Source organism: Ursus maritimus, unplaced genomic scaffold, assembly GCF_017311325.1.
Source record: "Ursus maritimus isolate PB19 unplaced genomic scaffold, ASM1731132v1 scaffold_7, whole genome shotgun sequence".
Taxonomy (NCBI): Eukaryota; Metazoa; Chordata; class Mammalia; order Carnivora; family Ursidae; genus Ursus; species Ursus maritimus.
In genome coordinates this window covers 76,850,710-76,874,123 of record NW_024426885.1, presented here as the reverse complement: position 1 = coordinate 76,874,123, position 23,414 = coordinate 76,850,710, and the positions used below count along the sequence as shown (strand labels likewise).

Below are 23,414 nucleotides of genomic sequence, written 5' to 3'. Positions count from 1 at the left end.
CTCACATTTGTGTACACAAACACATACAGGTAAGTGTTAGGATGATGGGGACATTCTGGTGCAAGTTTATTCATTCAACATATTGCATGAATGTGGTACAAACCAAATGAAAGCATAGCGTGGTGTGCCTTTGAAATATAAATTTAAGAACTGGTCTATTACAACATAGACCAGGAAAAAAAAATGTATTCTGGTACCTGAGTTGCTGCATTCAGAGACGGTGTGGCTATAACTGCTCTTTGAGAAGGCAGATTAATTTCCACCTCTGTGCCGAACACGGAGGAGCCCCTGACACCAGATACCAGTACAGTATGTTAGGAACTCCCCGGACAGTGCAGTAAACAGTTACTGTTGCCATCAGGGACAAGAGAAATCCCCTTCCCTAAAAGCAGACTGACCCAGTGCTGTGTTTGATATTTGACCATTTGTGCTACAGTTGTGATTCCTGGCTTTTGACAAGCGAGAAAAATGCCATTTACTTAAACATTAGACAGGAAAATAACTGGACAAGAAAATTTCAAGCCGTACTGTGTTTCGTTGAATTGGCACCATGCTTCCGGTAACACTGCTTGGAGAGGCTATAGCCAGGCTATTTCTGGCTTGACTTCTGACGTCATAGCGAGGATTTTCAGCTGTAAGAATACGAATCTGGGGCTTAGGAAAACGTGTTTTTCTGAATTCTGCCAGTCAACAGTCTTAGGTTTTGTTTTCAAGAACTTTCATTTTGTGACGAAACGAAACTGTTCATAGAGCTAGTGAAGATTTATTACCGGTGTTATCTCTGTCCTGGGGTGTCGGGGCATATAAACAGGTCGGGGGGCAGCCGTCCTTGCCAGGAAGAGCGTAGTGTCTGCTGTGCTTATTTACATACTTGAATGTGTCTCCACCCCTTTCCGAAGGAAGCACTATATGGACAGAACACCCTAGAGGTTAATTTCATGACTTGTAGTTTCTTAAACATAATTTTTTAAAGACTTTGGACAATAAAATTTTTGTTTTGGTTAACCAAAAAAAATTTACAAATTTGTGGATTCCTAAAGGTCTGAGGATCTCAGTTGGGGACCTTTAGGTTACCAGTAAGGTATTTTATGAAATAGAGGAGTTTACTCGGGATGTTTGAAATACTGAAAATTGCTCATAGACACTGAAACGACTTCAAGCTGAACAATTAAATGCCAAGCTGGCAGTGGAAAACTTCTAGACACTTCCCTCAGAAATGTCTGAGGAGGCACAAACCACTGACCAGAAAATGAGGGAAGGCTCAATGTGGGTATATATAAGGTACCCATATAAAATGTGGTTTAAAAAGACAAAATACCTCTGTGTGTGTATGTGTGTGTACACACACATGCATAATCTCCCTCCCAGGAGAGAGTCAAGGGTAGTTCAGCCTCATTTTCTTCTCACGGATATTATATTTTACTCTTCCACGTGGATATTTATAGACTAATGAAAACCATAACCTCAGGAATTAACTTTAATTGGAGTCCAGTTTGCAAAAACGTTAGGTATGCTCATGAGTGATAAATCCATAATGGGCCCCTAGGCACAACCAGTACCTTAGCAAAGAGGCACATGGTTTTAACCTCTGAAGTGACATCTTCATGTCGTGAGATTTTACACTTCCCCAGAAACACCTCGCGAAATCAGGATATCCAGATTGTCTTCACTGTTCAGTGCGGACTGGCCATTTAGGTGAGCGCTCTTGCCCTACAATTCATCGTCCCCAGTTCTTACCACTTACTCACTGCCTGAGAATATTACTTCTTGGGTATGAAAAATATTTTCCTCTGTGATTGTTCATTTGTCCCAGGTATTCAGTGATGCCACAATTGGAGATCTGGCTTCAGCGCTTGGACTGCGATCTGTCCTCATCGCATATAGTGAATCGTCACGAACTTGGCATGGGGGGCGGTAGAATGCACCTTCAGAGCAGTACCCACACCCTTCAGAGTGGGAGGGGGACCAGGCCGAGCCTGGTTCTGTTGGGATTATAGAACTTCTCTTCACTTTGAAAATGACACATGCAAGATCATATTATCAATATTATAGAGTGATATATTTAAAATTACGACCTTCACATGAACGAATTTCACATATGCATGTGCACAGTACTGTACCAAGTATATAAAACAGATACCTTGAACTTACCAATCCTTGGTTCAGCAATGATGTTGAGCAGGTAAATAACATGATAAAAACCACATGGCACTTGAATTTTATCATGGCATTAAAATTTTTTCACCAAGTATAGATTATAAGATTATAAACTCTTCTAACGGGTATGAAGAATTAAATTTGAATTGTTGAACCCCATTTCCTGGGAGGACTAAAATAGGAGCTTTATCCATTATTTGGTATACAGATTGGGTTTGTGTTTTTTTGCACCGTGATATGCAAAGGCTTCTTAGCATGTCTTAATTTTTTACTATTTATCTCAATTTGGATGAATTTAGATGCCAGAGGATTTTTCAGGCGGGACAATTACTAAATAGTTCACTGCCAACTTTTTGAGAGGAGAACATAATTTTGGCGCATAACAAGAAACTTGAATAATTGTTCAATGATGAGACCAGAAGCTTGAAGAACTGGTCGTATATGAATGGGAATTTGGCTCTGAAGCTATTAATTCTATTTCATAAATACTTTTAGCAGAACTGATTTTAATGAGTTGAATATCAGACATGTCCTATTCACAACTATTACCTCTGGGAAGTCATCCGTACTGCTTTTTTTCTGTTATCTGGCAGAAACCATATTTTCTGACCATTTTTTTTTTATTTTGAAGAATGAGCTTTTTAATTTGTTCAGTGCTTCCTGTTTATCTTCCAGAAGACCACATTTCGTTTATAATAGCACTTTCAGCAAAAGAACTCAGGTTTTTTTTATAGATGATTTACTCATTAAAGCAGTAAGCACCGCTCTAAAACACGACAGTAATCCTCTGTGGTCACATTCCTGATTTACTCTTGCTCTCGTCAGAGAGGTGCTCTGCTTTCCAGAAGAGATTTGCACAAATCAGTAATCCGGCAATGCTGATGTGGTTGCTTTACATATTAAATATATAAAAGTTTTATTCAGCAATCCAGTGCCCCCTACACCAGAGTACCGTACTTGGATTAAATGTAGGAACCAAGATATGGAAGCCATAATCTGTCTTCTTGGATTATATCCTCTCTGTATCATTTGTTACATATTTATGTAGCAAGCTGTCTGCTGGGACACACACAGTCCAAAGTGAAACAGGCCACTGCCTCTAGGGACTGTTTACTGGGCAGGACAGTCATGTAAAGTAATACTCCAATAACCAAAGTACGAGCAGCATGTCCGGGGTCATGCAGAAGGTGGCACCTAAGACAGACGGGGAGTTAGGGCAGCTACCGAAATAACCTGAAGCATGACGGTACACTCCTGTACAGTGCAACTACCACGGGCTAGTTTATTGACAAACTGATATTAATCGTGTTTTTCAAGTAGTGGCGCCACTTTCTTACTAAAATAATCAAGCCTTGCGTTTGGACCCTGCTCCGTGACCTTCACGTTGCTCCACATCCAGTATTTCATTTTACCTTTCTAGTTAGTCTGGGAGTGGGACATAAAGCGTGATCTGCTTTTGCTGGAAGGAAGTTGGGATTCATGCATATCAGAAGCCTAAGACCACGCAGTCAGTAAAAGGCCTGTTGTTATTACCCAGAACTACTGATTTGGGTTTTTTTTTTTTTAAGATTTTATTTATCTATTTGTCAGAGAGAGAGAACAAGCTGGTGGGGGGTTGGGGGGTGCAGAGGGAGAAGCAGATTCCCCGCTGAGCAGGGAGCTCCGTGCGGGACTCAATCCCAGCACCCTGAGATCATGACCTGAGCTGAAGGCAGACGCTTAACTTAGCCACCCAGGCGTCCCTACTGATTTGTTTTTAACTAGAAGCTTTTTCTATTATTCTGCTTCTAAAAATATTTAGATTCTCATCACACCAACAACAGCCACCACGAGGACATTGAACAAATATCGTCACATTGACAACCTTAGTTAAAAAAATATATATATTCTAGAATTCAAGAACCTGTAATAGACCTAAATCTAGAATCGATGCTGCGATGATCCGTTATTCACATCTGCTTCTGTCAAACCTCCAGAGGCTCTCCCTTCTCTGAATCTCTTGCTCTTCTTATTTCCATGGTAAAAAGTCTGTGGAGGAAAACTCAGATTTCCTGGATTCAGATTTTCCCCACTGGGCATGCTCGGTCATTTCCTCAGAGGTCACTTACTTCTGAGCCTCAGTTTCCCATTCTGGAGCAGGAGGATAACAGGAGGATATGCGCCTCACCAGATTACAAAGATTAAATGAGTGAAAGCCCCTATATAGTGCCTCACACCATAGGTCCCTAAGTGGTGCGATGCTATTATTATTAAAATATGTTCATGATAACTGTCACTCCCAGCTCTACCCACAGAAAAGGAAGGGGATGGAATAATTTTACTCTATTTTCCTCCCTTGCTTTGCCGAGTCCCCACAGTACAGACATTTCTCCCCTGTAAGAAAGAGCCTGAGGTCTTCATGATGACCTCAGTGACAGCTTCTATTAACTCCCCGTGAAGCACTAAAGCTCCTTCCCTCCGGATCTGGCATGAGTGGAAGCCATTTCGGATCTTCCCCACGCGGAGCCTTCTACACCTGAAGTCACCTGCTCTGATTTATCCATTTCTCCTCCCAATGGTCAAGCCCCCGCTCTTCACCTCTCAATAGCAAACAGGTTTCAGTGCCGTCTGTTCAATCCTATCAGGTTCCTCCACAGCCCCCTTAAACTATGGAACCCCGATGGGGCATAGCGAGGGTCTGGCTCTCGCCAAATGGACCAGACAGGTCCCCTCTCCTTTCTTCTGCACCCCAGCCCCCACGAGAGGACAGCGCGGGAGGGGGCAGGGTGGCAGCAAGTGCCAAGCACCTGCCGCCCCAGGTCACAGGGCCAGACGGGGTCGGGAGCACTGTCGTGGCATTTTTGCCAGCTGCTTGGCACTGGGCGTCACACGCAGGCAGGCCTGGAGGGCTGCATCCACCCACGGAAAGCAAAAGGAGACCGAGGGGTGGTTAAGGAAGCAATTAGGTGATAAATCCATTGCTCGGTCAGCAGAGTTTTGTTTCATCGTTCTGAAAGGCGAACAGCTTAACTGCAAAGGGAAACCCCACGTAAGATGGAAGCATTTCGAGAGCTTCATCCCTGGCAGGCCACGCAGCAGTGAAATGGAATAGCTGGGGGACGGCGGGCAGCACTGCCACGTGTGGCCCCAGTGACTGCCTGCACAGGATGCCTGGGGAAACCCTCTGCCCTGAGCCCTCGTGTCCTCTGTCACCCAGGTGAGTGAGGTCTCTGCGCTCTGTGGAAACTCAAAGCTCGCCTCGGTCTAACACAGCCTTTTCTCTCGCCGTTCCTCTAGTGGGCTTGTTATCAAAGGTCATCCTCATTTTAGGTGCATCCTTCAAAAGAATCTAAGTTGATGCCAATTATTGATGGTGATAAATAGTATTGATTTCAAAGGGAGTTATTCCAGTAGCTAATGGATTCTAGCTGAGCCTAACAGGTGCAGTCACAATCTAAGATAGTTTCTCAGTACGCATCACCAGGAGTCAGGTCTCTCTCTACTTTGACGTTATTCTAAGAAAGACATGCATTTATTCATCTTGTTACTGTAGAATATATTTTATATAGTAGTTGGAACACAGTCTGCAGAGACTACAAAGAATTACTTGCTGACACATCTTTGGAAGTATCAGTTTTATATACTAGCTATCTACAGAAATGAATCTCATTAAAAATATTTCAAATCCGTGTCCTAGAGTCCAGTAAAATGTTCATTTCTCCTCCAAAACCATGTGTTGTTCTAGAAAGAGCAGTGAAAATCTGGAAGGCACTAGACCTGTCTTTTCAAGGGTTAAAATGTGGATGATAAAAGAGTATATCCTAAGGTTAACGTTTCGGTCACTCTTATGTTTTCTGTGACAATTTATGGGCACATAACATTCAGCAAAAATGTATCTTTTATAAAATCCCTCCATATTTTTTGTGGGATCAGAAATAGCAGAGGTGATTCCTGCCCTTAAGGAATTTCTGCCTTCTTATAAATAAGAAGGTAAGACTAACACATCTGAGGAAGAGCAAATGAGATCCTTTAAGTGGACTGTATTAGCTTCTAGATTATGCAGAAAGGTTCTTTCTATTTCAGAAAGAGGGAGACCATTTGGAGCTGATTGGTTCAAAGAGTCGCCGAGAAGACACAGGACTCCAGCCAGGGCTTAGGGAATAGATTGGGATTTAAGTGAACAGCTGGGAAAGGCCATTCCAGGCAAAGGTTACAACACAGAGGGCTCCATGTCTTCACAGGCCACTGAAGCAAGCAGCAGGCCTGCCCAGGTGTCGTGTGGAGGAGCGGTGAGAAAGGCCCTTAGGCAGCCATCGGCCTGGGGCCACTGTGATCTGTTCTTAGAGAGGTCAGACGTGAAGGCATGAGGTCAGGTGATGAAAACATAGAACACAGACTCAGCTCTCAGCTTCACCTGTGAAATCAAAGAATACACTAGAAGGTGACTGGACAGGCTATTTTTAGGTGGGGCTGCTCCCAAAAATAAACATAATTTCTCTTCTGAGCAAGGTGGTCTGCTTTGTGCCAGGAGGTAGCCCGTGTCCCTGAAAATTTCATGTAAACACTTGCAAAGAGAGATCTCATTCATGAGAAGGGAAAACAGGCCCCTTGTATATGTCAGGCGTGCTGAAAATAGCCATGTCCTTAAAATGAAATGGTTTCTCTTGTTTTGTGGGGGAAAAATATGCAAGAGCCGTTCCGTATGTTTCAGTGTAGCTCATCAACTACATACGTTTAATTTATTGCTGATTCATACTCTGCCCACCCGTGTTAATATCCCCCATTGCCCTTGACACATAACAGCATGTTAGCTTGAACAATGAGCTCTGAGATCGGGTTCTGGGGGCCGGAAGGCTCAGGTCTGAGGCCCTGATGCCAGCCAGCTGCCTTGCAAGTTCACGGTAAGAGCAGAGAGACCATCAGCACCCAAAAGGAATCCCGTAAGTTCAACCCAAGGGAGTTGGGTGGTCATGGCTCCAGTCTCTGATTCCACACCCACATGGACGGAGTGGCTTAAATGTTTCATGTGACTGTTTTCCATAGATGAAGTCAGCACGGGCAAAGAATATGAAATACGTGTGGAATGGGCTTAACTACATTTGAAGTACATTTATATTTGTACAAAAACTTGTAAAAAATGGAAAGTACAAAAACAGGGAGGAAGGAATTACCCTATTTTATTTAATATCAGGGTGAAGTTTGAATCTCACCTATATCAAGACATTAAAACCTGATTATGAGCCATTTGATTAAAATCCCCCCAGTATGTAACAGAAGCATCAAGTTATTCATGCCTGATGTCTCAAAAGTATGATGAGAATACAAACACTTTCACGAGTGAAACTGAGCACCGCTCAGAGAGCTGAATTTTGCAGTATGGTATTCTGTTTCATTTCCACTGACTTTAAGCCTTCACAGAGTCAATAAACGAAAGAAATTGAAGTGTCAACCTAGGAGTCTCAACTCCTATCTATGTGAAATTTCAGGTTATAAATGTGCTTAAAGTATTAGAATAAGTAGAATTAGGTGAAATATTTTAGTGATCAATTTAGAAATGTATAAGCAAGTTGGAAAACTGCTACATGTAGTATTTCTTTATACAGATGAATGAGATTGTGCATAGAAATCAAATTATCACTGGGCCCAAGGAAAGTAAATTTTTTTGCCCATCCCCCCACCCACCTCCCCTCTGACAACCACTGGTTCATCCTATTTGTTTTGTTGTTGTTTGCTGGTTCTGTTTTTTAAGATTCCAAATATGAGTGAATTATATGGTATTTGTCTTTCTCTGTAAGACTTATTTTGCTTGGCATAATGTCCTTTAGGTCCATCCATGTTGTCATAAATGGCGAGATCTCATCTATTTTTATTACCAATAATCCGGTGTGTGTGTGTGTGTGTGTGTGTGTGTGTGTGTGTGTGTACGTACCCATATACACACACCACATCTTCTTTATCCATTCATCTATTGATGAACACTTGGGCTGCTTTCGGATCTTGGCTATTAATAGTGCTGCAGCAAACACAGGGGTGCATATATCTTTTGGGGTTAGCGTTTTTATTTACTTTGGGTTAATACCCAGTAGTAGAACTCCTGGATCCCATGGTATTTCTCATATTATGAGGAACCACTATACTGTTTTCCACAGTGGCTGCACCAGTTTGCAAGAGGGTTCCTTTTTCTCCACATCCTCACCAACACTTGCTGTTTCTTGCGTTGTTGATTTTAGCCATTCTGACAGGTGTGAGATGATATCACACTGTGGTTTTGTATTTGTATTTTGATTAGTGATTTCGAGCATCTTGTCATGTGCCTACTGGTCATTGTTTGTCTTCTTTTGAAACTTGTTTGAGTCCTCTGCCCTTTTTTTTAATTGGATTGTTTGGTCTTTGATGTTGAGCTGTATAGGTTCTTTATGTATTTGGGATACTGACCTTTTATCAGATACCTCATTTGCAAATATCTTCTCCCATTCCATAGGTTGTCTTTTGTTTTGTTGATGGTCTCCTCTGCCGTGCAGAAGCTGTTCATTTCGGTGCAGTCCCAATCGTTTATTTTTGCATTCGTTTCTCTTGCCTCGGGAGACATATCTAGAAAAATATTGCTAAGGATGATGTCAAAGAGATTACTGCCTGTGTTTTCTTTTAGGAGTTTTATGGTTTCAGGTCCCACATTTAGGTCTTTAATCTATTTTGAGTTTATTTCTGTGTATGGTATAAGAAAGTGGGCCAGTTTCATTCTTTTGCATGTGGCTGTCCAGTTTTCCCAGCACCATTTACTGAAGGAGATGGTCTTTTCCCCACTGTATATTCTTGCCTCCTTCATGATACATTAATTTACCATATAATAGGATTGGTGTACTTCTGGGCTCTCTATTCTGTTCCATTGATCTATGTGTCTGTTTTTGTGCCGGTGATGAAAGAAAATAATTTAAACTTTATCATATCAATTTTAATAATCACTACGAAGTGAAATAAGGTTTATTTTATGCAGCTACTATACAGAAGAGAAATGATATGTCTAAATTGCACATTTCGGTATAGGTAGCCTTTTGATTCAATATAGGTAGCCTTTTGAGTCCAAATGAATCTGTGCTAATTCCTTAATAACAGAAATCACAAGAATTCTTTGATTTCCAAGTGATTTCTATAAAATAGTCCAACCATTTGTTCATGTTGTAATTAAAAATAGAAAAGTATGATGTTCTTTTCCTGATCTTCCTCCAAACTGAAAGTTAAATGTCTTTTTTGAAAACTATCTCCTCTATGAAAACAGTCTTACTTGGCTTTTGATCAATTTGAATTTAATAATAGAGACATTTCCTGCTACAGAACTGAATTTCGAGTCTGAAGGCAAGTTACAAAGCAAATGAAGTTGACATATTTGGTGAGGGGTTGAGGTGAACATGGGAAGGAGAACAAAGAGAGAAAGAAAAGAGACCAGACCCTCTCTTTGATTATCGCTTGTGCAAATGGGAGAGGAAAACGCAGAGATAAAATAAGCTATTTTTTCTATGCTCCTTTGTTGTGAATGGTATACACGACCATTTATGTATCTGTAAACCACTTAGTGGTCATCGATGAAATAAGTTTTACATGTCAAATCCTCCCCATAAAATTGTATCATGGTGCCATGCCTCTCGTCCTCCTGTCTTTTCAACTCTGGCATCTCTTTAAAGTTATAATCCACCCTTTGGATTCTCTGCGTCAGCTGGCTCTGTGTCACACAGGCTGAGACAAGTCCCTTGTGCATCCTTTGGAACAAACCAGATGCTGTGATTCATTCTGAAGTTTTGGACGCTGACTCAGGAAAGGAAAACGTCTGATGATCTCGTGCAGTGCAGTAAGAGAGAGGCGAGGGAAAGGACTCTGAGCACCTAAAGAGGAGAGAACTTTGAACCAGCAGGCTGTTCTGTTGTGACTGTAGTGGTGTTCGCCTGCAACTACGGTACTAGTACAGAGAACAGAAATTCTCATGGAAGGACTAGCATGGTTTTGGTTGGGAAACGTTGAGGAGTACAATCCAATACTACTGTGTGGAATAGGAATTTTCTATGCACTTAAAAATGTTTGCTTTCTTTCATGAAGGTAGTAACTTCTGAATATGTGAGCACGAGAGTTTGTCGTGTCCGAGACGTTAGTTGAGTCAAAGTGATAACACTGGTCTTTCCTTTTCTGTGCAAGTAAGACATCCTTAAATCCAGACAGATTTTTCCCGTTCCTTCGTTTTCCTTCAGTTGGTTGGGGCAACTAATTAAAACATAGATTTAATGATGAATTGTAAGAGTAAAATGCTATTGACAAGTATCCACTTTAATTAGCGTTCCCACGTATCTTCATAATTGTTCTGAGGTAGCACTTGGAAACCTCGAAGTATTTTCACATACGCTATCTGATTTGATCTTATAATATCTGCTTTTGAGGTGGTTTTATTCCCCTTTTATAAGTGAGGAAAAGGCTCTAGGAGCCTGGGAACCTTTAGAAGGCTCTAGAAGATTACAGGAGGTCGCATCCGATCTCAGTTGTACATTATTAAAATACTAAAGGCATGGCCCAGCAATTACCTATTATTTTGATGAAATAATTTTGTGATAATATGTCCATTTTGCCAAAAATAACTCATGATCCTACTTTTTATGGGGGGGAAGGGGAGTGAGGCCTTTTTAAAATTTAGGACTTATAATCACAATAATTAAGTCCTAAAAAAGGATCAAATTCTTTATGAAAATGTTCATCAACAGATACTGCAATAAAAATGAAATACAGTTTTGGCTAACTGGGGAACTTTTATTGAAGGGGGAATGATAAGCATAGAGAGAAATCCATTTCTAACATTTCGTTCCTTAAAATATAAATTAAAAATATACCTCATAAATGAAGACAAGACTTATTAGAAGATAGACATATTTCCTGGTTTTTTCCTCTTTAAAAAAAAAAAGCCTTTAAAAAGCTTTGTTGAGGTATGATTTGTGTCCCACAAGGTCACATCCCTTTGACAGGTCACATCCATTCTCACCCCAGCTCCAGAGACTGACTACTCACCCACCTTCTAGCTCTAAGCCTGAGCCTGTCCTGCTGCATGTTTTAAGTTACAACTTTGTTTTACACTCACTGGTTTTATTTCTACATGTGCAATTGAAGATCTAGTTCAATATGGACCCAAATATCCAGGTGTTTAATGCACAGCAACTGATGCCATCCGTTTAAGCCTTCATGTAGGAAATCATTTTAATGACAGTATTGTCCAGAAAGCCACTTTCTCCCCTAAATAATGAAGATATAGCTATATTGCAAAATAAACTATGAATTATTAATAAAAAGGTTTAATAGGCAAACGGAGGAACAGAGTCTAAGGACCAACTCTCAGCCCGAGGTAGTGAGCCAGTTTTAAGTTTGTTCTCATCGTAACTCCCCTTCTCAGAGCAAGGAATTGGGTCCAACAGGAAACAAGCCTTTTTAAGACAAGTGCCTGCCACAGACAGAAAGGGGGCATATGTTCCAGCCAGCGAGTGTGTCTTCAAAGCTCTTTGAAATGCTGGTGGCGTTTCCTCTCAGCTTCAGGTCACTGTTGCTTGGGCACCACCTGGAGCCCGGCAGTGAAGAACTTGTCAAAACCGACATCAGAAATTCCCACCTTAAGATCCGCTCTGTCCACGGATGCGTTCATTCAAATGGCAACGCCAGGCTCCACACGGAAGTAACGTTTCACTTCTAGAAACTAATTCTAGTTTCTGATGTAACCAAAGCATTGTTTCTGAAAAATAAGAGGAAGATATGGAGTATTAGCATTTTCTTGTTCTTTTTCCCCTTCGTGGAATTTTGAGAGTAAAACCAGTGTGGTGCAAGGCTCAGCAGTCTTTTTAAAGTAGCTTCTCAGCTCTTTACCTATTCCCTTGGTAGGACTGAGACGAATGAGTGGCGATAGGAATGGGCATAAAATGACAGCAGCTTGTGCTGGGTCGTATTTTGAGGAAATTGCTTTGGCCTGAGGGGACCATGACAGTTGGAGGCACCTAAGAATAAAAGCCACTAAATGGGCTCTCTGTTCCAGACACCGGGTTTGATATGTGGGCCCTTTTATTCCATCTTCCCAAGTAAACTGAGGATTACCCTCACATCACAGATAAGGACAGAGGGACAGGGTGTCAGAAATGTGTCCAAGATCACAAGCCAAAAAATGGTTGCGATTTAAACAAAAGCAGTCACATTTCAAGGCTCACGCTCTCAACCACAGCCCTAGCCTGCATGCTGGGAGGTGGGGGGGACAGTCCGCACAGGAGGACAGAGCCAGGGAGCACGCCGACCCAGCTAGGCTGGGGAGGAGTCCTGGGGAAGGAGGGGAAGAAAACCACACATCCATTTCCTCCTCTCTTGCTTGCCTGAATCCACACGACACGGATTTCCTATGTCTAGCTGACCCGACTACAAAATCATCATCATTATCTCAAGTTGACAGAAGCGGACTTAGGGTAATTCATTTGGCCACTGGAAAAATAAAAAGCAAACTACATTTCACCTTAAAAATTTTCATGGATTCGTTTTGTGAAAGTACTTCCCTAATAAAGCCTAATAGCTTAGACCCAGTGAATACAAGTTGCTGTAACCTACCCTTAGAGTTCATATTGAACATAAGAATATGGCAGGTCCTTCAAAGAGATGAATCGTGTCGTTCAGCCCAAACTTGAATAGGTTGTTATGCAATATACAACCTTTCAAGGTCTTTGCATTCATGGCATTCTAGCAGAGTGGCTCCCCTTGAACCGGAACCCTTTGAGAGAGTCAGACACTAATACATAGTGCGATTTCAGAGAGACTTTAACATTTATTTTCCATGAGAGTCACTGTGTTTACTCATCATAAAATGGATATATGCTAATTATACAAAAGTTAAGCAATTCAAAAAAGCAAAAAGAAGTAGAACTGAAAATTTCCCTAAGGGAAAACCATTATTGACATATTGGGAAACACATTTCTGATTGTCTCTTCCTAGATTTATTTAGATATATACACGTACATACAAATATTATTTACGGGATCATAAAATGTATGCTGGTTTGTATCCTGTATTTTTATATGTGACATATAAGTTATCTGTATGTATATAAATATAAAATATAAACAGGGGAGCCTATTTTTCCATAATAAAAAATGAAGACTTAGAATGACACTTAACTCCAGTTAGTTAACATGCAGTGTAATATTAGTGTCATGTGTACAATATAGTGATTCAACACTTGCATCACCCGGTGCTTATCAGGACAAGTGCACTCCTTCATCCCCATCACCTGTTTCCCCCATCCCCACACCCACCAGCCCTCTGGTGACCATCAGTTCTCTATAGTTAAGAGTCTGTCTCTTGCTTTGTTTCCCTCTCTCTCTTTTTTTCCCTTTGCTAAGTCCTTGTTTTAAGTCCTAGTTTTTACAGCTGCATTGCATGGATGTACCATAATTTATTTTTCCACACTTCTCTGCATAGACAGATTGTTTCCAAATGTTGCCACTAGAAACAATCTAAGAATTCGACATGTTGGTTAATCAGAAGAAAATTTTTCAAAGCATTAACTCCAGCGCACAAGACCGTGGCTGTTGAGTTACTGCCATCAGTAGTCCTCAGGTGGTCTGACTTCTCAGTTACGAGCTGGGATCCTGGGAGTCTTGTGTCCTCCCAGTTTAAGATGGAAGTGGAGATTCTAAGGGCTGTCCTCCAAGCAACTAGGCAGGTCTTTACAGAATGCAAAGGATGATGGTTCCAAATGGTGGGACTGTCTCCACTCAAGCAAAGACAAAACAGAAAGCCTCCATAGATGAGCTATTTGGCTCTGTAAGCTTCTTATAATTAATAATTATTAAATTGGCAACTAGTAAGGCTGACTTCCAGTCACCTCTGTAGCTTTTACATACAAACTGGCAGCAGCCACCTGCCACCCACCAGCTCTTAGCACCATATCCCTCCCCCAACTGCCACCCTTTAAATTCTGCAAGGAGAAGCCATCACTCAGGTACCCCAGATCCTTGAGGACCCCCCCGAGGTCCCTAGGAAAAGGACAGTGAGGCTCTGGTATGTCCAGCATGGGTGAAGCTTCACAGTAATAACACACAGTTCAGCTTTTCTCATGGAGTCCAAGAGAGCCAGTTGCGTTAAACTCCCTGCGCTGTCAGTTTCTTGTCTGTTTAGCTGAAGGGAAGCAGCATACACTACAAATAGCTCGGGCCAAAAAGACGAGCGTGAACCCAGTTCTGCCACTTGACAGCTCTGTGGCCTTGGGCAAGATATGACCCTCTCTGCTAATCGTCGGTTAGCTCCTCTGAAAAATGGGGATGACATAGTCCCTCGAAGGGGTGCCTAGAAGATTAAGGGAGAAAACTCACTTATTACACTGTTCCTGACCCTTAATACGAGCTATTATTGGTAAGTGATAATGATGTCTTTTTAAAAACACAACAAAAACCTCTTCCTCCCACCCTTGATGTCGGGACTAAAAACAATGTGTATGAATGTGTCCAGCACGAAAGTATTCCACAAGGGCTAATTCCCATTTCTGACACCCCGAGAGCTTCATTTATTTCCCTCCATAGACTCTCCCTAATGTACAGTTCAAAACTACTGAAGAAATAGCAAAATAGGTACATGTTTTTACCTCATATCTTGCCTACAGTAAAATAAACATCTGGGTGTGAGTATAACGGTGATGAGCTGGTTATAACAAAAATGGGCAATATACGTGGAATCATGGAATGTGTTCATTGGAAGGGAACTCAGGAGTAGTGTAGACTAGGAGATGGGTCGCAAACAAATGGCCATGGTCTCAAAAGGGGATGGACACCAAGAGCTCGTTGGCAGACAACTGGACATTGTCCGAGAGATGATTTTATTAGCCTAGTGGTCTCCATGGTTGGGAATGTTGTTCAAGAAAAAGGCTGGGTTGGGGTGCCTGGGTGGCACAGCGGTTAAGCGTCTGCCTTCGGCTCAGGATGTGATCCCAGCATTACGGGGTTGAGCCCCACATCAGGCTCTTCAGCTAGGAGCCTGCTTCTTCCTCTCCCACTCCCCCTGCTTGTGTTCCCTCTCTCGCTGGCTGTCTCTATCTCTGTCGAGTAAATAAATAAAATCTTTAAAAAAAAAAAAAAAGAAAGAAAAGAAAAAGGCTGGGTTAAGAAAGCATCTTGTAAAAATACAAACTGAAAACCGGAGGCTGAATCGCATGGGTCTTTGGCCATGTATATTGCCTGTGCAGTGTTGACATGTAGAAATCGTTTTTCCTGTCTAGGCCTAATTAAGGGCACTTTGGGACAAAAGTAAAAGAACAAATATCCCCTCCTTGTCCTTTTAGCTTCCCTCGTTTTTCTCCCATGAAGCTAAGAGATACACAGTGTGGAGCCGAGACTCCAGATTTCTCGTGGCTTGGCCGGTGATAAATCGTCCTGGTTCCTTGCTTGCTTTCTTTGATTCATGCAGTCAACAAGTATTTCATAGGCGTTTACTCTGTGTCGGGGATAGTGAGTAAAAAGATCCCCCAACACAGGTTGTTTATAGACCAGTGAGAGGAGACAGGAGCTGAACGAGTAATGAAAAGTACTCCGTGTATGAGCTTGCGATAGAGCCAGAGAGAGCAAGAGAGCAGGGAGAGGAGGGTGGTTTCTCTTCTACAGAGGCTGGTGTGAGGACACACCGATGAGGAAACATTTGAGCCAAGAGCTCCAGGAACTGAGAGGGGGACTGCTGGGAATATCTGTGGGAAGATATTTGGGCAGAAAAGCACAAAGCAGATAGACTGAGGCACATGCTTGCTTGGTGTGCTCCGGGAATAGCAAGGGGGCCGGCGTGACCCCAGCAGAGTGAGTTAGGGGGTAGCTGGGGTCCAGATGGTGTAGGACCGTGTAGCCTCCATGACAGCTTTGTCTGTACTAGGAGCGAGATGGGAAGGCACTGGAGTGTTCTGAGCAGAGGAGTGAGGTGATCTGGCTTTGTTTTGCAGACATACGCTATAGGGCAGAGTCCACTGGCTGGGGCAGGGGTCCAGCAGAGAGACCATGGGTAATTTCCACTCATGGTACTTTCTCACTTAAGGTCACAATAACTCCATACGGTGTTCCCTTCAGCAAGAACTGGGGCTCAAAGCAGCAACACAACTAAGCGAAGGCAGGGTCGAGGTCTAGACCTGTGACCCCAAAGCCAGAGTTCTTTCCTCCCACCCTGTGTACAAGTACAAACGTACGTCACCATCACCGTGAAGCATAATGGACAAGTTTTCCATCAGGTGTGTAAACCACACGAGAGCCTGAGGTCATTAGACTAAGGCTCCAAGAGAACACGATTCCATTTCTTCTCTGGTGTTTAGTATTCTGACAGGGCTCGTTGTTCATGCTCTGTGTCCAGATTTCTTTCGGAAGTGCGTGTTCAAGTTTTGTGCTTTATTATGAGCTACAACTGGATTCATTTGAATCACACTCATCCGTCATCTTAAGAGTTTCACAGCCGCGTAGAGGGCCCTCGACTGCTAAGGCAAATTCGAATATCCATTTCTTTCTCAAGCCGGTCCTAGACATCCACAGATGCTGGCCACAGACTGAGGCCCATTGATGTGAAGTGTCCTTGTGTTCGCGTCCAAGGCCCTTGCCGTGTGAACGCGCTCTCGGACCGCAGTCAGTCTGTACACATGTGTATGAACAAGACACTCGATCGCACTGCCGGCAGATGCACCAGGAAACAGTTCACAGCTCCAGGGGACGGCGATCCTTCAGCTGCGAAGCAGAAACAGCTTGTCCTGTCATTTCCCCAGGGCTTTCGTTAGTTCCAAATAATGCAGGCTCGAGGATTCTGTTTGTTGCTCAACAGCACTAGAAAACTCTTTGATATTGCTAGGAAGTGATTAGCCCCATCACCAAGATCTCTTCATTTCCTGGCCAAGTCACCTTGTTGAAGGGTGCCTGGGTGGCTCAGTTGCTTAGGCCTCCAGCTGTTGCTTTTGGCTCAGGTCATGATCTCAGGACCGTGAGATCGAGCCCCGTGTTGGGCTCTATGCTCAGCAGGAGTCTACTAAAGATTCTCTCTCCCGTTCCCTGTCTCCCCGTCTCCCTCTCACTCTAATAAAAATAAAAATCTTAAAAAAAAAAGTCACCTTATTGAAATTTTCTGTAAAACAGTAACCCACAGACCCACAGTCTGTCTGAGGAGTGGTATTCAGAGAACCCAAGCCCCCGGGAGCCGTGTAGGGCTGCACCAGTGGCGTGGGGGCCATGGAGACCTCACAGCCCAACTTAGGCCTTCCCAGTTAGTACAACTAAGCGGTCAGGTTTGAGGTCAGACAGGATTAAAGCCATCATGCATACTTGTGGGAGGAAGGGCAAGACTAGGGAGCAGGAAGAGAAGAAGGAACAGTACGTACTTCTGCAGTCTCAGCAGAGAGGGGGTGGTCACTGAACTTCACACCCGTGGAAACGTCTGCTGGCCAGGACCAAGGAGGAAGAGTGTAAAGGCCCATCAGGTCCTACCTCTACCACACTCACTGGAAGGGAACTTGGAGAATGTCGTTTTTATGTTTTTCTGATTGCAGGAGAACAACCATAAAGTATACTCAAACACATTATGTGATATGAAATGAAATAACACAGTGAAAATCCAATACGCTTTCCCTCTTCTAATCCCAGCGAGCACAGCACTAATTGAAAATCTAGTTACACTCTCTCTGGTCCAGTGGAAGGACAGTGGACAAGGGTCGTGGACCTGGATTTCTGCCCGGCTCCGGCAAGCACATACTGTGTGACTCAGGCGGCATCTGGGGGGTCCCCGCCGTGCTCCACGCACTGGGTAATTTGGGGATGAGAAGGCACTCTGTTATATTAACGCTGTGGCCTTTTTCTCACTTATTTTCTGTGTTTTTTCTTTAAGGTCCAGTTGAAAAGTGAAGAATCCAAAACCTTTGCCATGAAGATTCTCAAGAAACGCCACATTGTGGATACGAGACAGCAGGAGCACATCCGCTCGGAGAAGCAGATCATGCAGGGGGCACATTCCGACTTCATAGTGAGGTAAGTCCCTGCACCCCCGTCCTGGTGTGCCCACTCCCCATGGAAAGTCAGCCACCAAACCCACCACCACCCCTGCTCACCATCACACATTTCATTCACCCAGGAAACGTGGTTTTAAATCTGATTTTAAGAAAGTTTTGTTAGGCTTAAAAAAAAACAAAACAACAAAAAAAACCCCTTAAGTCTGATTCTATCCTTTTTTGTTGTTGTTGTTAAAGAATCAGATTCTATGAAAAGAACATGCTTTTCCCAAAGGAGATAGCTCCGTTTCTGACATTCCATTTTTATGCTTTCTGTGACTCTAAAACCCCACATAGACTTCTGGAGCTTGAAAGACAAAATGCAAAAAGCAAACTATCCTCCCTTTAATTATTTGAATGCTAATATGGAAATTTTCTTTAATTTTGTGAAGATTAAAAAAATTGAAATGACTATTCCATCTCCATATTTTCAGAGCATTAGTAAGAGGATAATGGAGAGTTCTTATATACAAAAACTAAATAAATAAAACCTGGTTAATTTGTCAGGGGCACTTAAAAGCAGGGCATAAGGTGAATTTAAGGAACAGCATGGGATTTCATACATCTTTATGTTTGTAAAGTGAATCTATTTTATATGCATGTAGATTGCACATTTATCACCACTTAGTATGGCTCAGGAGTCCATGCTTAAAACATCAGCCAAACTGGGACCCCAAGAAGCCACCGTGGTCCATAATCATCTGGATTCATCCATTCATTGCCCAGGACAGACCAGCCCCTACATCACACACATCTTAGTCAGGAGCCTGCTGCCTCCTTTTCCCTATTTTACAAGCAGATCCCCTCTCTTTCCTTTAATGGCATTTCAAGCTTGGTAAATCACGTGTAAGACTGTAATCTGAGCACTTAAAACATTCACATTCTCTTCAAAGACAACAATGTTTATAACCCTTGTTTTCTTGTTTGCAATTCACAGATTGTACAGAACGTTTAAGGACAGCAAATATTTGTATATGTTGATGGAAGTGTGCCTGGGTGGAGAGCTCTGGACCATTCTCAGGGATAGGTAGGAGTTTTAAGAAATTTCTATCATTTCTCTAAAAACGTAGTTGAGTCTGATGGTCCGTAAGAAGAGTCCATTATAGAGTATAAAAATCATATTTACATATTATATATGCTTGCATATCAGAAAATAAGTAAATATGTACAGACATGCTTTAGTAAATATGATGCTCACTCTGTTTCAGATTTGTAACTAAAGATAAAGGCTTCGTCCAGCATGGAAATAGTAACCTAGCAAGATACATACCCAGGCCTTTTCTGTACCTTGAATATCAGGATCAGTTAACTGTATGCCTAGAATTCCGTTAGGTGCTGTGACAGGAAGGAAATAGTGTTATGTTATAGTTGCTATCTGGATTAATTACCAGCTTAATTGCTTTACTCATTGGCCAGATGGGCAGTCTGCCTTTCCTGACATTGAGAATTTTTTCCCCAAGTTACTTTTTCTTTTTTTTTTTTTTATTATGTTAGTCACCATACAGTACATCCTTAGTTTTTGATGCAGTGTTCCATGATTCATTGTTTGTGTATAACACCCAGTGTTCCATGCAATACATGCCCTCCTTAATACCCATCACCGGGCTAACCCATCCCCCCACCCCCCTCCCTTCTAAAACCCTCTGTTTCCCAGAGTCCATAGTCTCTCATGGGTCCTCTCCCCCCCTTCATTTTTCCCTTCCTTCTCCTAATGTCCTCCATGCTATTCCTATGTTCCACATTTAAGTGAAACCATATAATCGTCTTTCTCTGCTTGACTTATTGCACTTAGTTCCATCCATGTTGATGCAAATGTTAGGTAATCATCCTTTCTGCTGGCTGAATAGTATTCCATGCGACTTTTCCTTCTGGCTTGACGTTGCCCTTTGGTTTCAAAATTAACAAGTTATGGCCATCTTCTTCAGGCTTCAGCTGATCTTATGAAAAAATGAATCCACTTATAAGCAGTATTTCACATAAACAATCTAACTCCAATTTACTTATATTTGCCCTTTCAGGGCAAGTAAAGTTGGTCTAGTTAATGCTTATTTCTATCTCTTATAGAACTAGCAAACTAAAAATCTAGTCTATAAAATGTCCTAGGAGATCATTACCAATCCTAAATTTTTACTTAAAACACAATTGTCTTTTCCTATAAATGATCTTTTGATCATTTCCTATGAATGATCAAATATTCAGAAGTCATCCTTGTTCCTGTGAATGTTCACCTTTTGACAACTTTTTTTTTTTCATATTTGTTACAGTCTTACCCATGTCTCCTTCATTGGGTAACATCTTACTGTAACTCTGTTATAGATTGCCCTGTTGTTCCCAGAAAGCCAGGTTATTTTTTGACAACTTGTTACTCTGTAGATATCCCAGAATAGTAATTAATAGAACCCAGAATAGCTTATGAAGTCTTATCCCTAATAGCATTCTTATGGGAGCTTCATGTCTTTGGAAACATGGACCTTTCAGGTCTTTTCCCCTTTGCCTTCCTTGTATATATCAGATGGATTTCTTTTTACTTTATCTTGTCCTAATTACATTGATGTTATGTTTCACTTCTTAAATTTAAGGTAAACAAGTATATAGGGCAATGTATCATGTTGGCATTAGGGGCCGGGATAAACATCTTTTCTAAGATGTTTACAGTGCATTTTTACACTATTTCTAGTAATAATTGAGCACAGGTTATATGCCAGGCCTTGTGCTAGAAGCTGGGGATACACTAATGAAGACATGGTCCCCTTCTCATAATTTACAGGCTGCTGCATAAAGTTAACATTCTGATTTGTGAGTTAATGTCTCCTTCATCCTAATGTGGCTCTACTATATTATTTTTTGACCTGACCTTTCAATCTACTAATTTATTTGAGATATCTTCCCTGATTTGTTCTAATTAGAATAGAAGATTTACAGGTAGAAGTAAACATGAAAGCAATAATAAGCCACAGAGGGAGAGGAACTATTTGAAGCTTTTATTAGCTTCCTTAAGCAGGCAACAACAACACAAGTCACTCTGAAGTCCACTTATGGGCCATCAAACATGCATAGGAATCAAATTTCAATCTAGTTTTTGAAAGAAAATACCATTTCATATTTCTCCCTATTTAATTTGATTTGCATTTTGTTGGCTCATAAATGCCAGCCAAGCCTTCTGAGGGAGACGTATTTTGGTCTGTCGGGGCACCTAAGGTTGGTATTAATAAGTAGTTTACCTTTAGAGGAGTGGATGGACGCAAAATATCAGTGGGTGGTCCTTTTTCTAACGCTACTGGGATGCTTTTTGGTCGGTTCCATTTCCTTCCCTTTTATCATCCTTGGGTTTGGGATACAAGGTTGGCGAGTCCCCACCATGCCCTTACTACTACAAGCAGCAGCGTGATCTGGAGATATAAAAGCTGCCTGCTCCTTCCTAAAGATTCAGGAGGGCTGAAGCCTCAGCATTAAAAACAACAGAACTATTATATACGCATGTAACACCGTATTGCTTTTATTCTGACTTTTTCCCCCCTACTCAAAAAATTGGTTGGGGGGCCATAGTTATGGAAATCTAGGTTCCAGTTAATCCTGCCACTGACTAGCTTTCTATTTGTTTGAGGCTGAAAGTCCTAAAGGTTAATTGTTAGAAAGAAAAAACAACAACAAATGCCAAGAGAAAAAGGAAAACAACTATGCTATTAGTTACAGTGTATATGAAAATATCCGTAGTCAAATCATATTCAATTCATTCAGTTTTCTTTTTGTATCCCAGGAAAGCAGCAGTCAGTCAGGAGAAGCTATTCTGAAAGGATAAAGGAAATGTATTTGGGTTGATTTTAAGAAAAGCTTGTGTGACTATTTTTTACTGACGTGGTAATACCTCTAAGCCCCAGGGATTTAGCGTAGGAAGTCTCTGATAGCCACAGCCCTCCTCCTCCTCTCACCTAGTAAGTGAGATGACCAGCTCCTGCCTAGAAAAGGCACACAGAGCAGTTTTGTTGTTGTCAAAAACTAAGAATTAAAATACTATAAAAAATAAAATGATACCAAACAGGACTGGAGGACTGCTAAGTATCTTTGAGATATAATTAACACCCCTGAAATGTTCATTGTTGCAATTATTTCTCTAGTTTATTCTTTAGTAGCTATCATGTTTTATCTTCTCGTTTATGACTCTTTGTTTTCCACACATTCCGTACCATTATTTGGAATAGGCTGATACACGTTATATTTTAATCACCTTTCCTCCGTAACACATTAAGAACTGGCAATCCCTACAACTTTTTAAAAAATGTAAGTGGTTAATATAATACATAAATGCTAATATGCCATAATATATACTAATATAAACACATATATTTATGTGTGTATTAATATGTATATTAATATTGGTATTTAACATATAGTAATATACTGAAATTTAACATTTCAATTGTTTACTTAAAATTTTTTAATATATGTTAATATTTCCTACTGAATATCTTATTTCAGAAACTATAATTTTCAAATCATGCACATCTCACTTCTGGTCATGTGTCCCCCTGGATGTGTTTTGTAAGCTGGCGAGTAACTTCAAACTCCATTCTCTTTGATTCTAACTATATTGTGGAGGGTAATTGTTTAAATTCCATCTAAGATGACAAAATGCATAGTTCTCGTCAAAAGTATTTCAGGGGGTCAGGAGCAGAGCAGCATCAGAGGATCCTGAACTCCCCTCCTCCCAGGGACACGCCAAGGTAACAGCGACATTTATACACCGAACTCTGAAAACAACCTGGAGACTGTCAGAGCAAGCCTTCCCCAGTTCATCGTAGAGAAGAGCCCACATTGGAAAGGGTAGGAGGAACCGAGACGTGGTTGGGAACCAGATCTGCTGTGAGATGAATCACAACCAGGAGGGACGTGGAAGCATGGAGAAGCGGGAGGACCAGACCCCACACCAGGCACCCCCAGCACGGGGAAAATGAGAACCCTACCATTTGGCTTGGAAAGTCAATGACACCGAACTCGGCAAGGGTTTAAAATCAGCTGGGCTTGGGTCCAGGTACTTTAGACATCTGTGGGCTTAACTCCAGAAAGCCTGAGGGCAACAGAAACCAGAGTCCCCGCCCTTGAAGAGCCAGCATAAGAAGTAAGCTGCCAAGTTCATTTTATCTTTTGTTTCTCTTGCCTTTGGAGATGTGTCATGAAAAAAGCTGCTGTGGCAGATGTCGTAGAGGTTGCTGCCTATGCTCTCCTCTAGGA

At 41.8% G+C, this 23,414-nt stretch overlaps 1 protein-coding gene across 3 annotated transcripts in view; it reads left to right on the top strand.

Annotated features, from left to right (window-relative positions):
- PRKG1 (protein kinase cGMP-dependent 1) overlaps nucleotides 1-23,414 on the top strand; it is a 1,188,324-nt gene that overhangs the window by 1,142,319 nt on the left and 22,591 nt on the right. For all 3 annotated transcript variants that reach the window (XM_040624668.1, XM_040624667.1, XM_040624666.1), the window contains 2 exons: nucleotides 18,026-18,165; nucleotides 19,123-19,212. In XM_040624668.1, coding sequence (XP_040480602.1) covers nucleotides 18,026-18,165; nucleotides 19,123-19,212 — 230 coding nt within the window. The remainder of the gene's footprint in view (nucleotides 1-18,025; nucleotides 18,166-19,122; nucleotides 19,213-23,414) is intronic.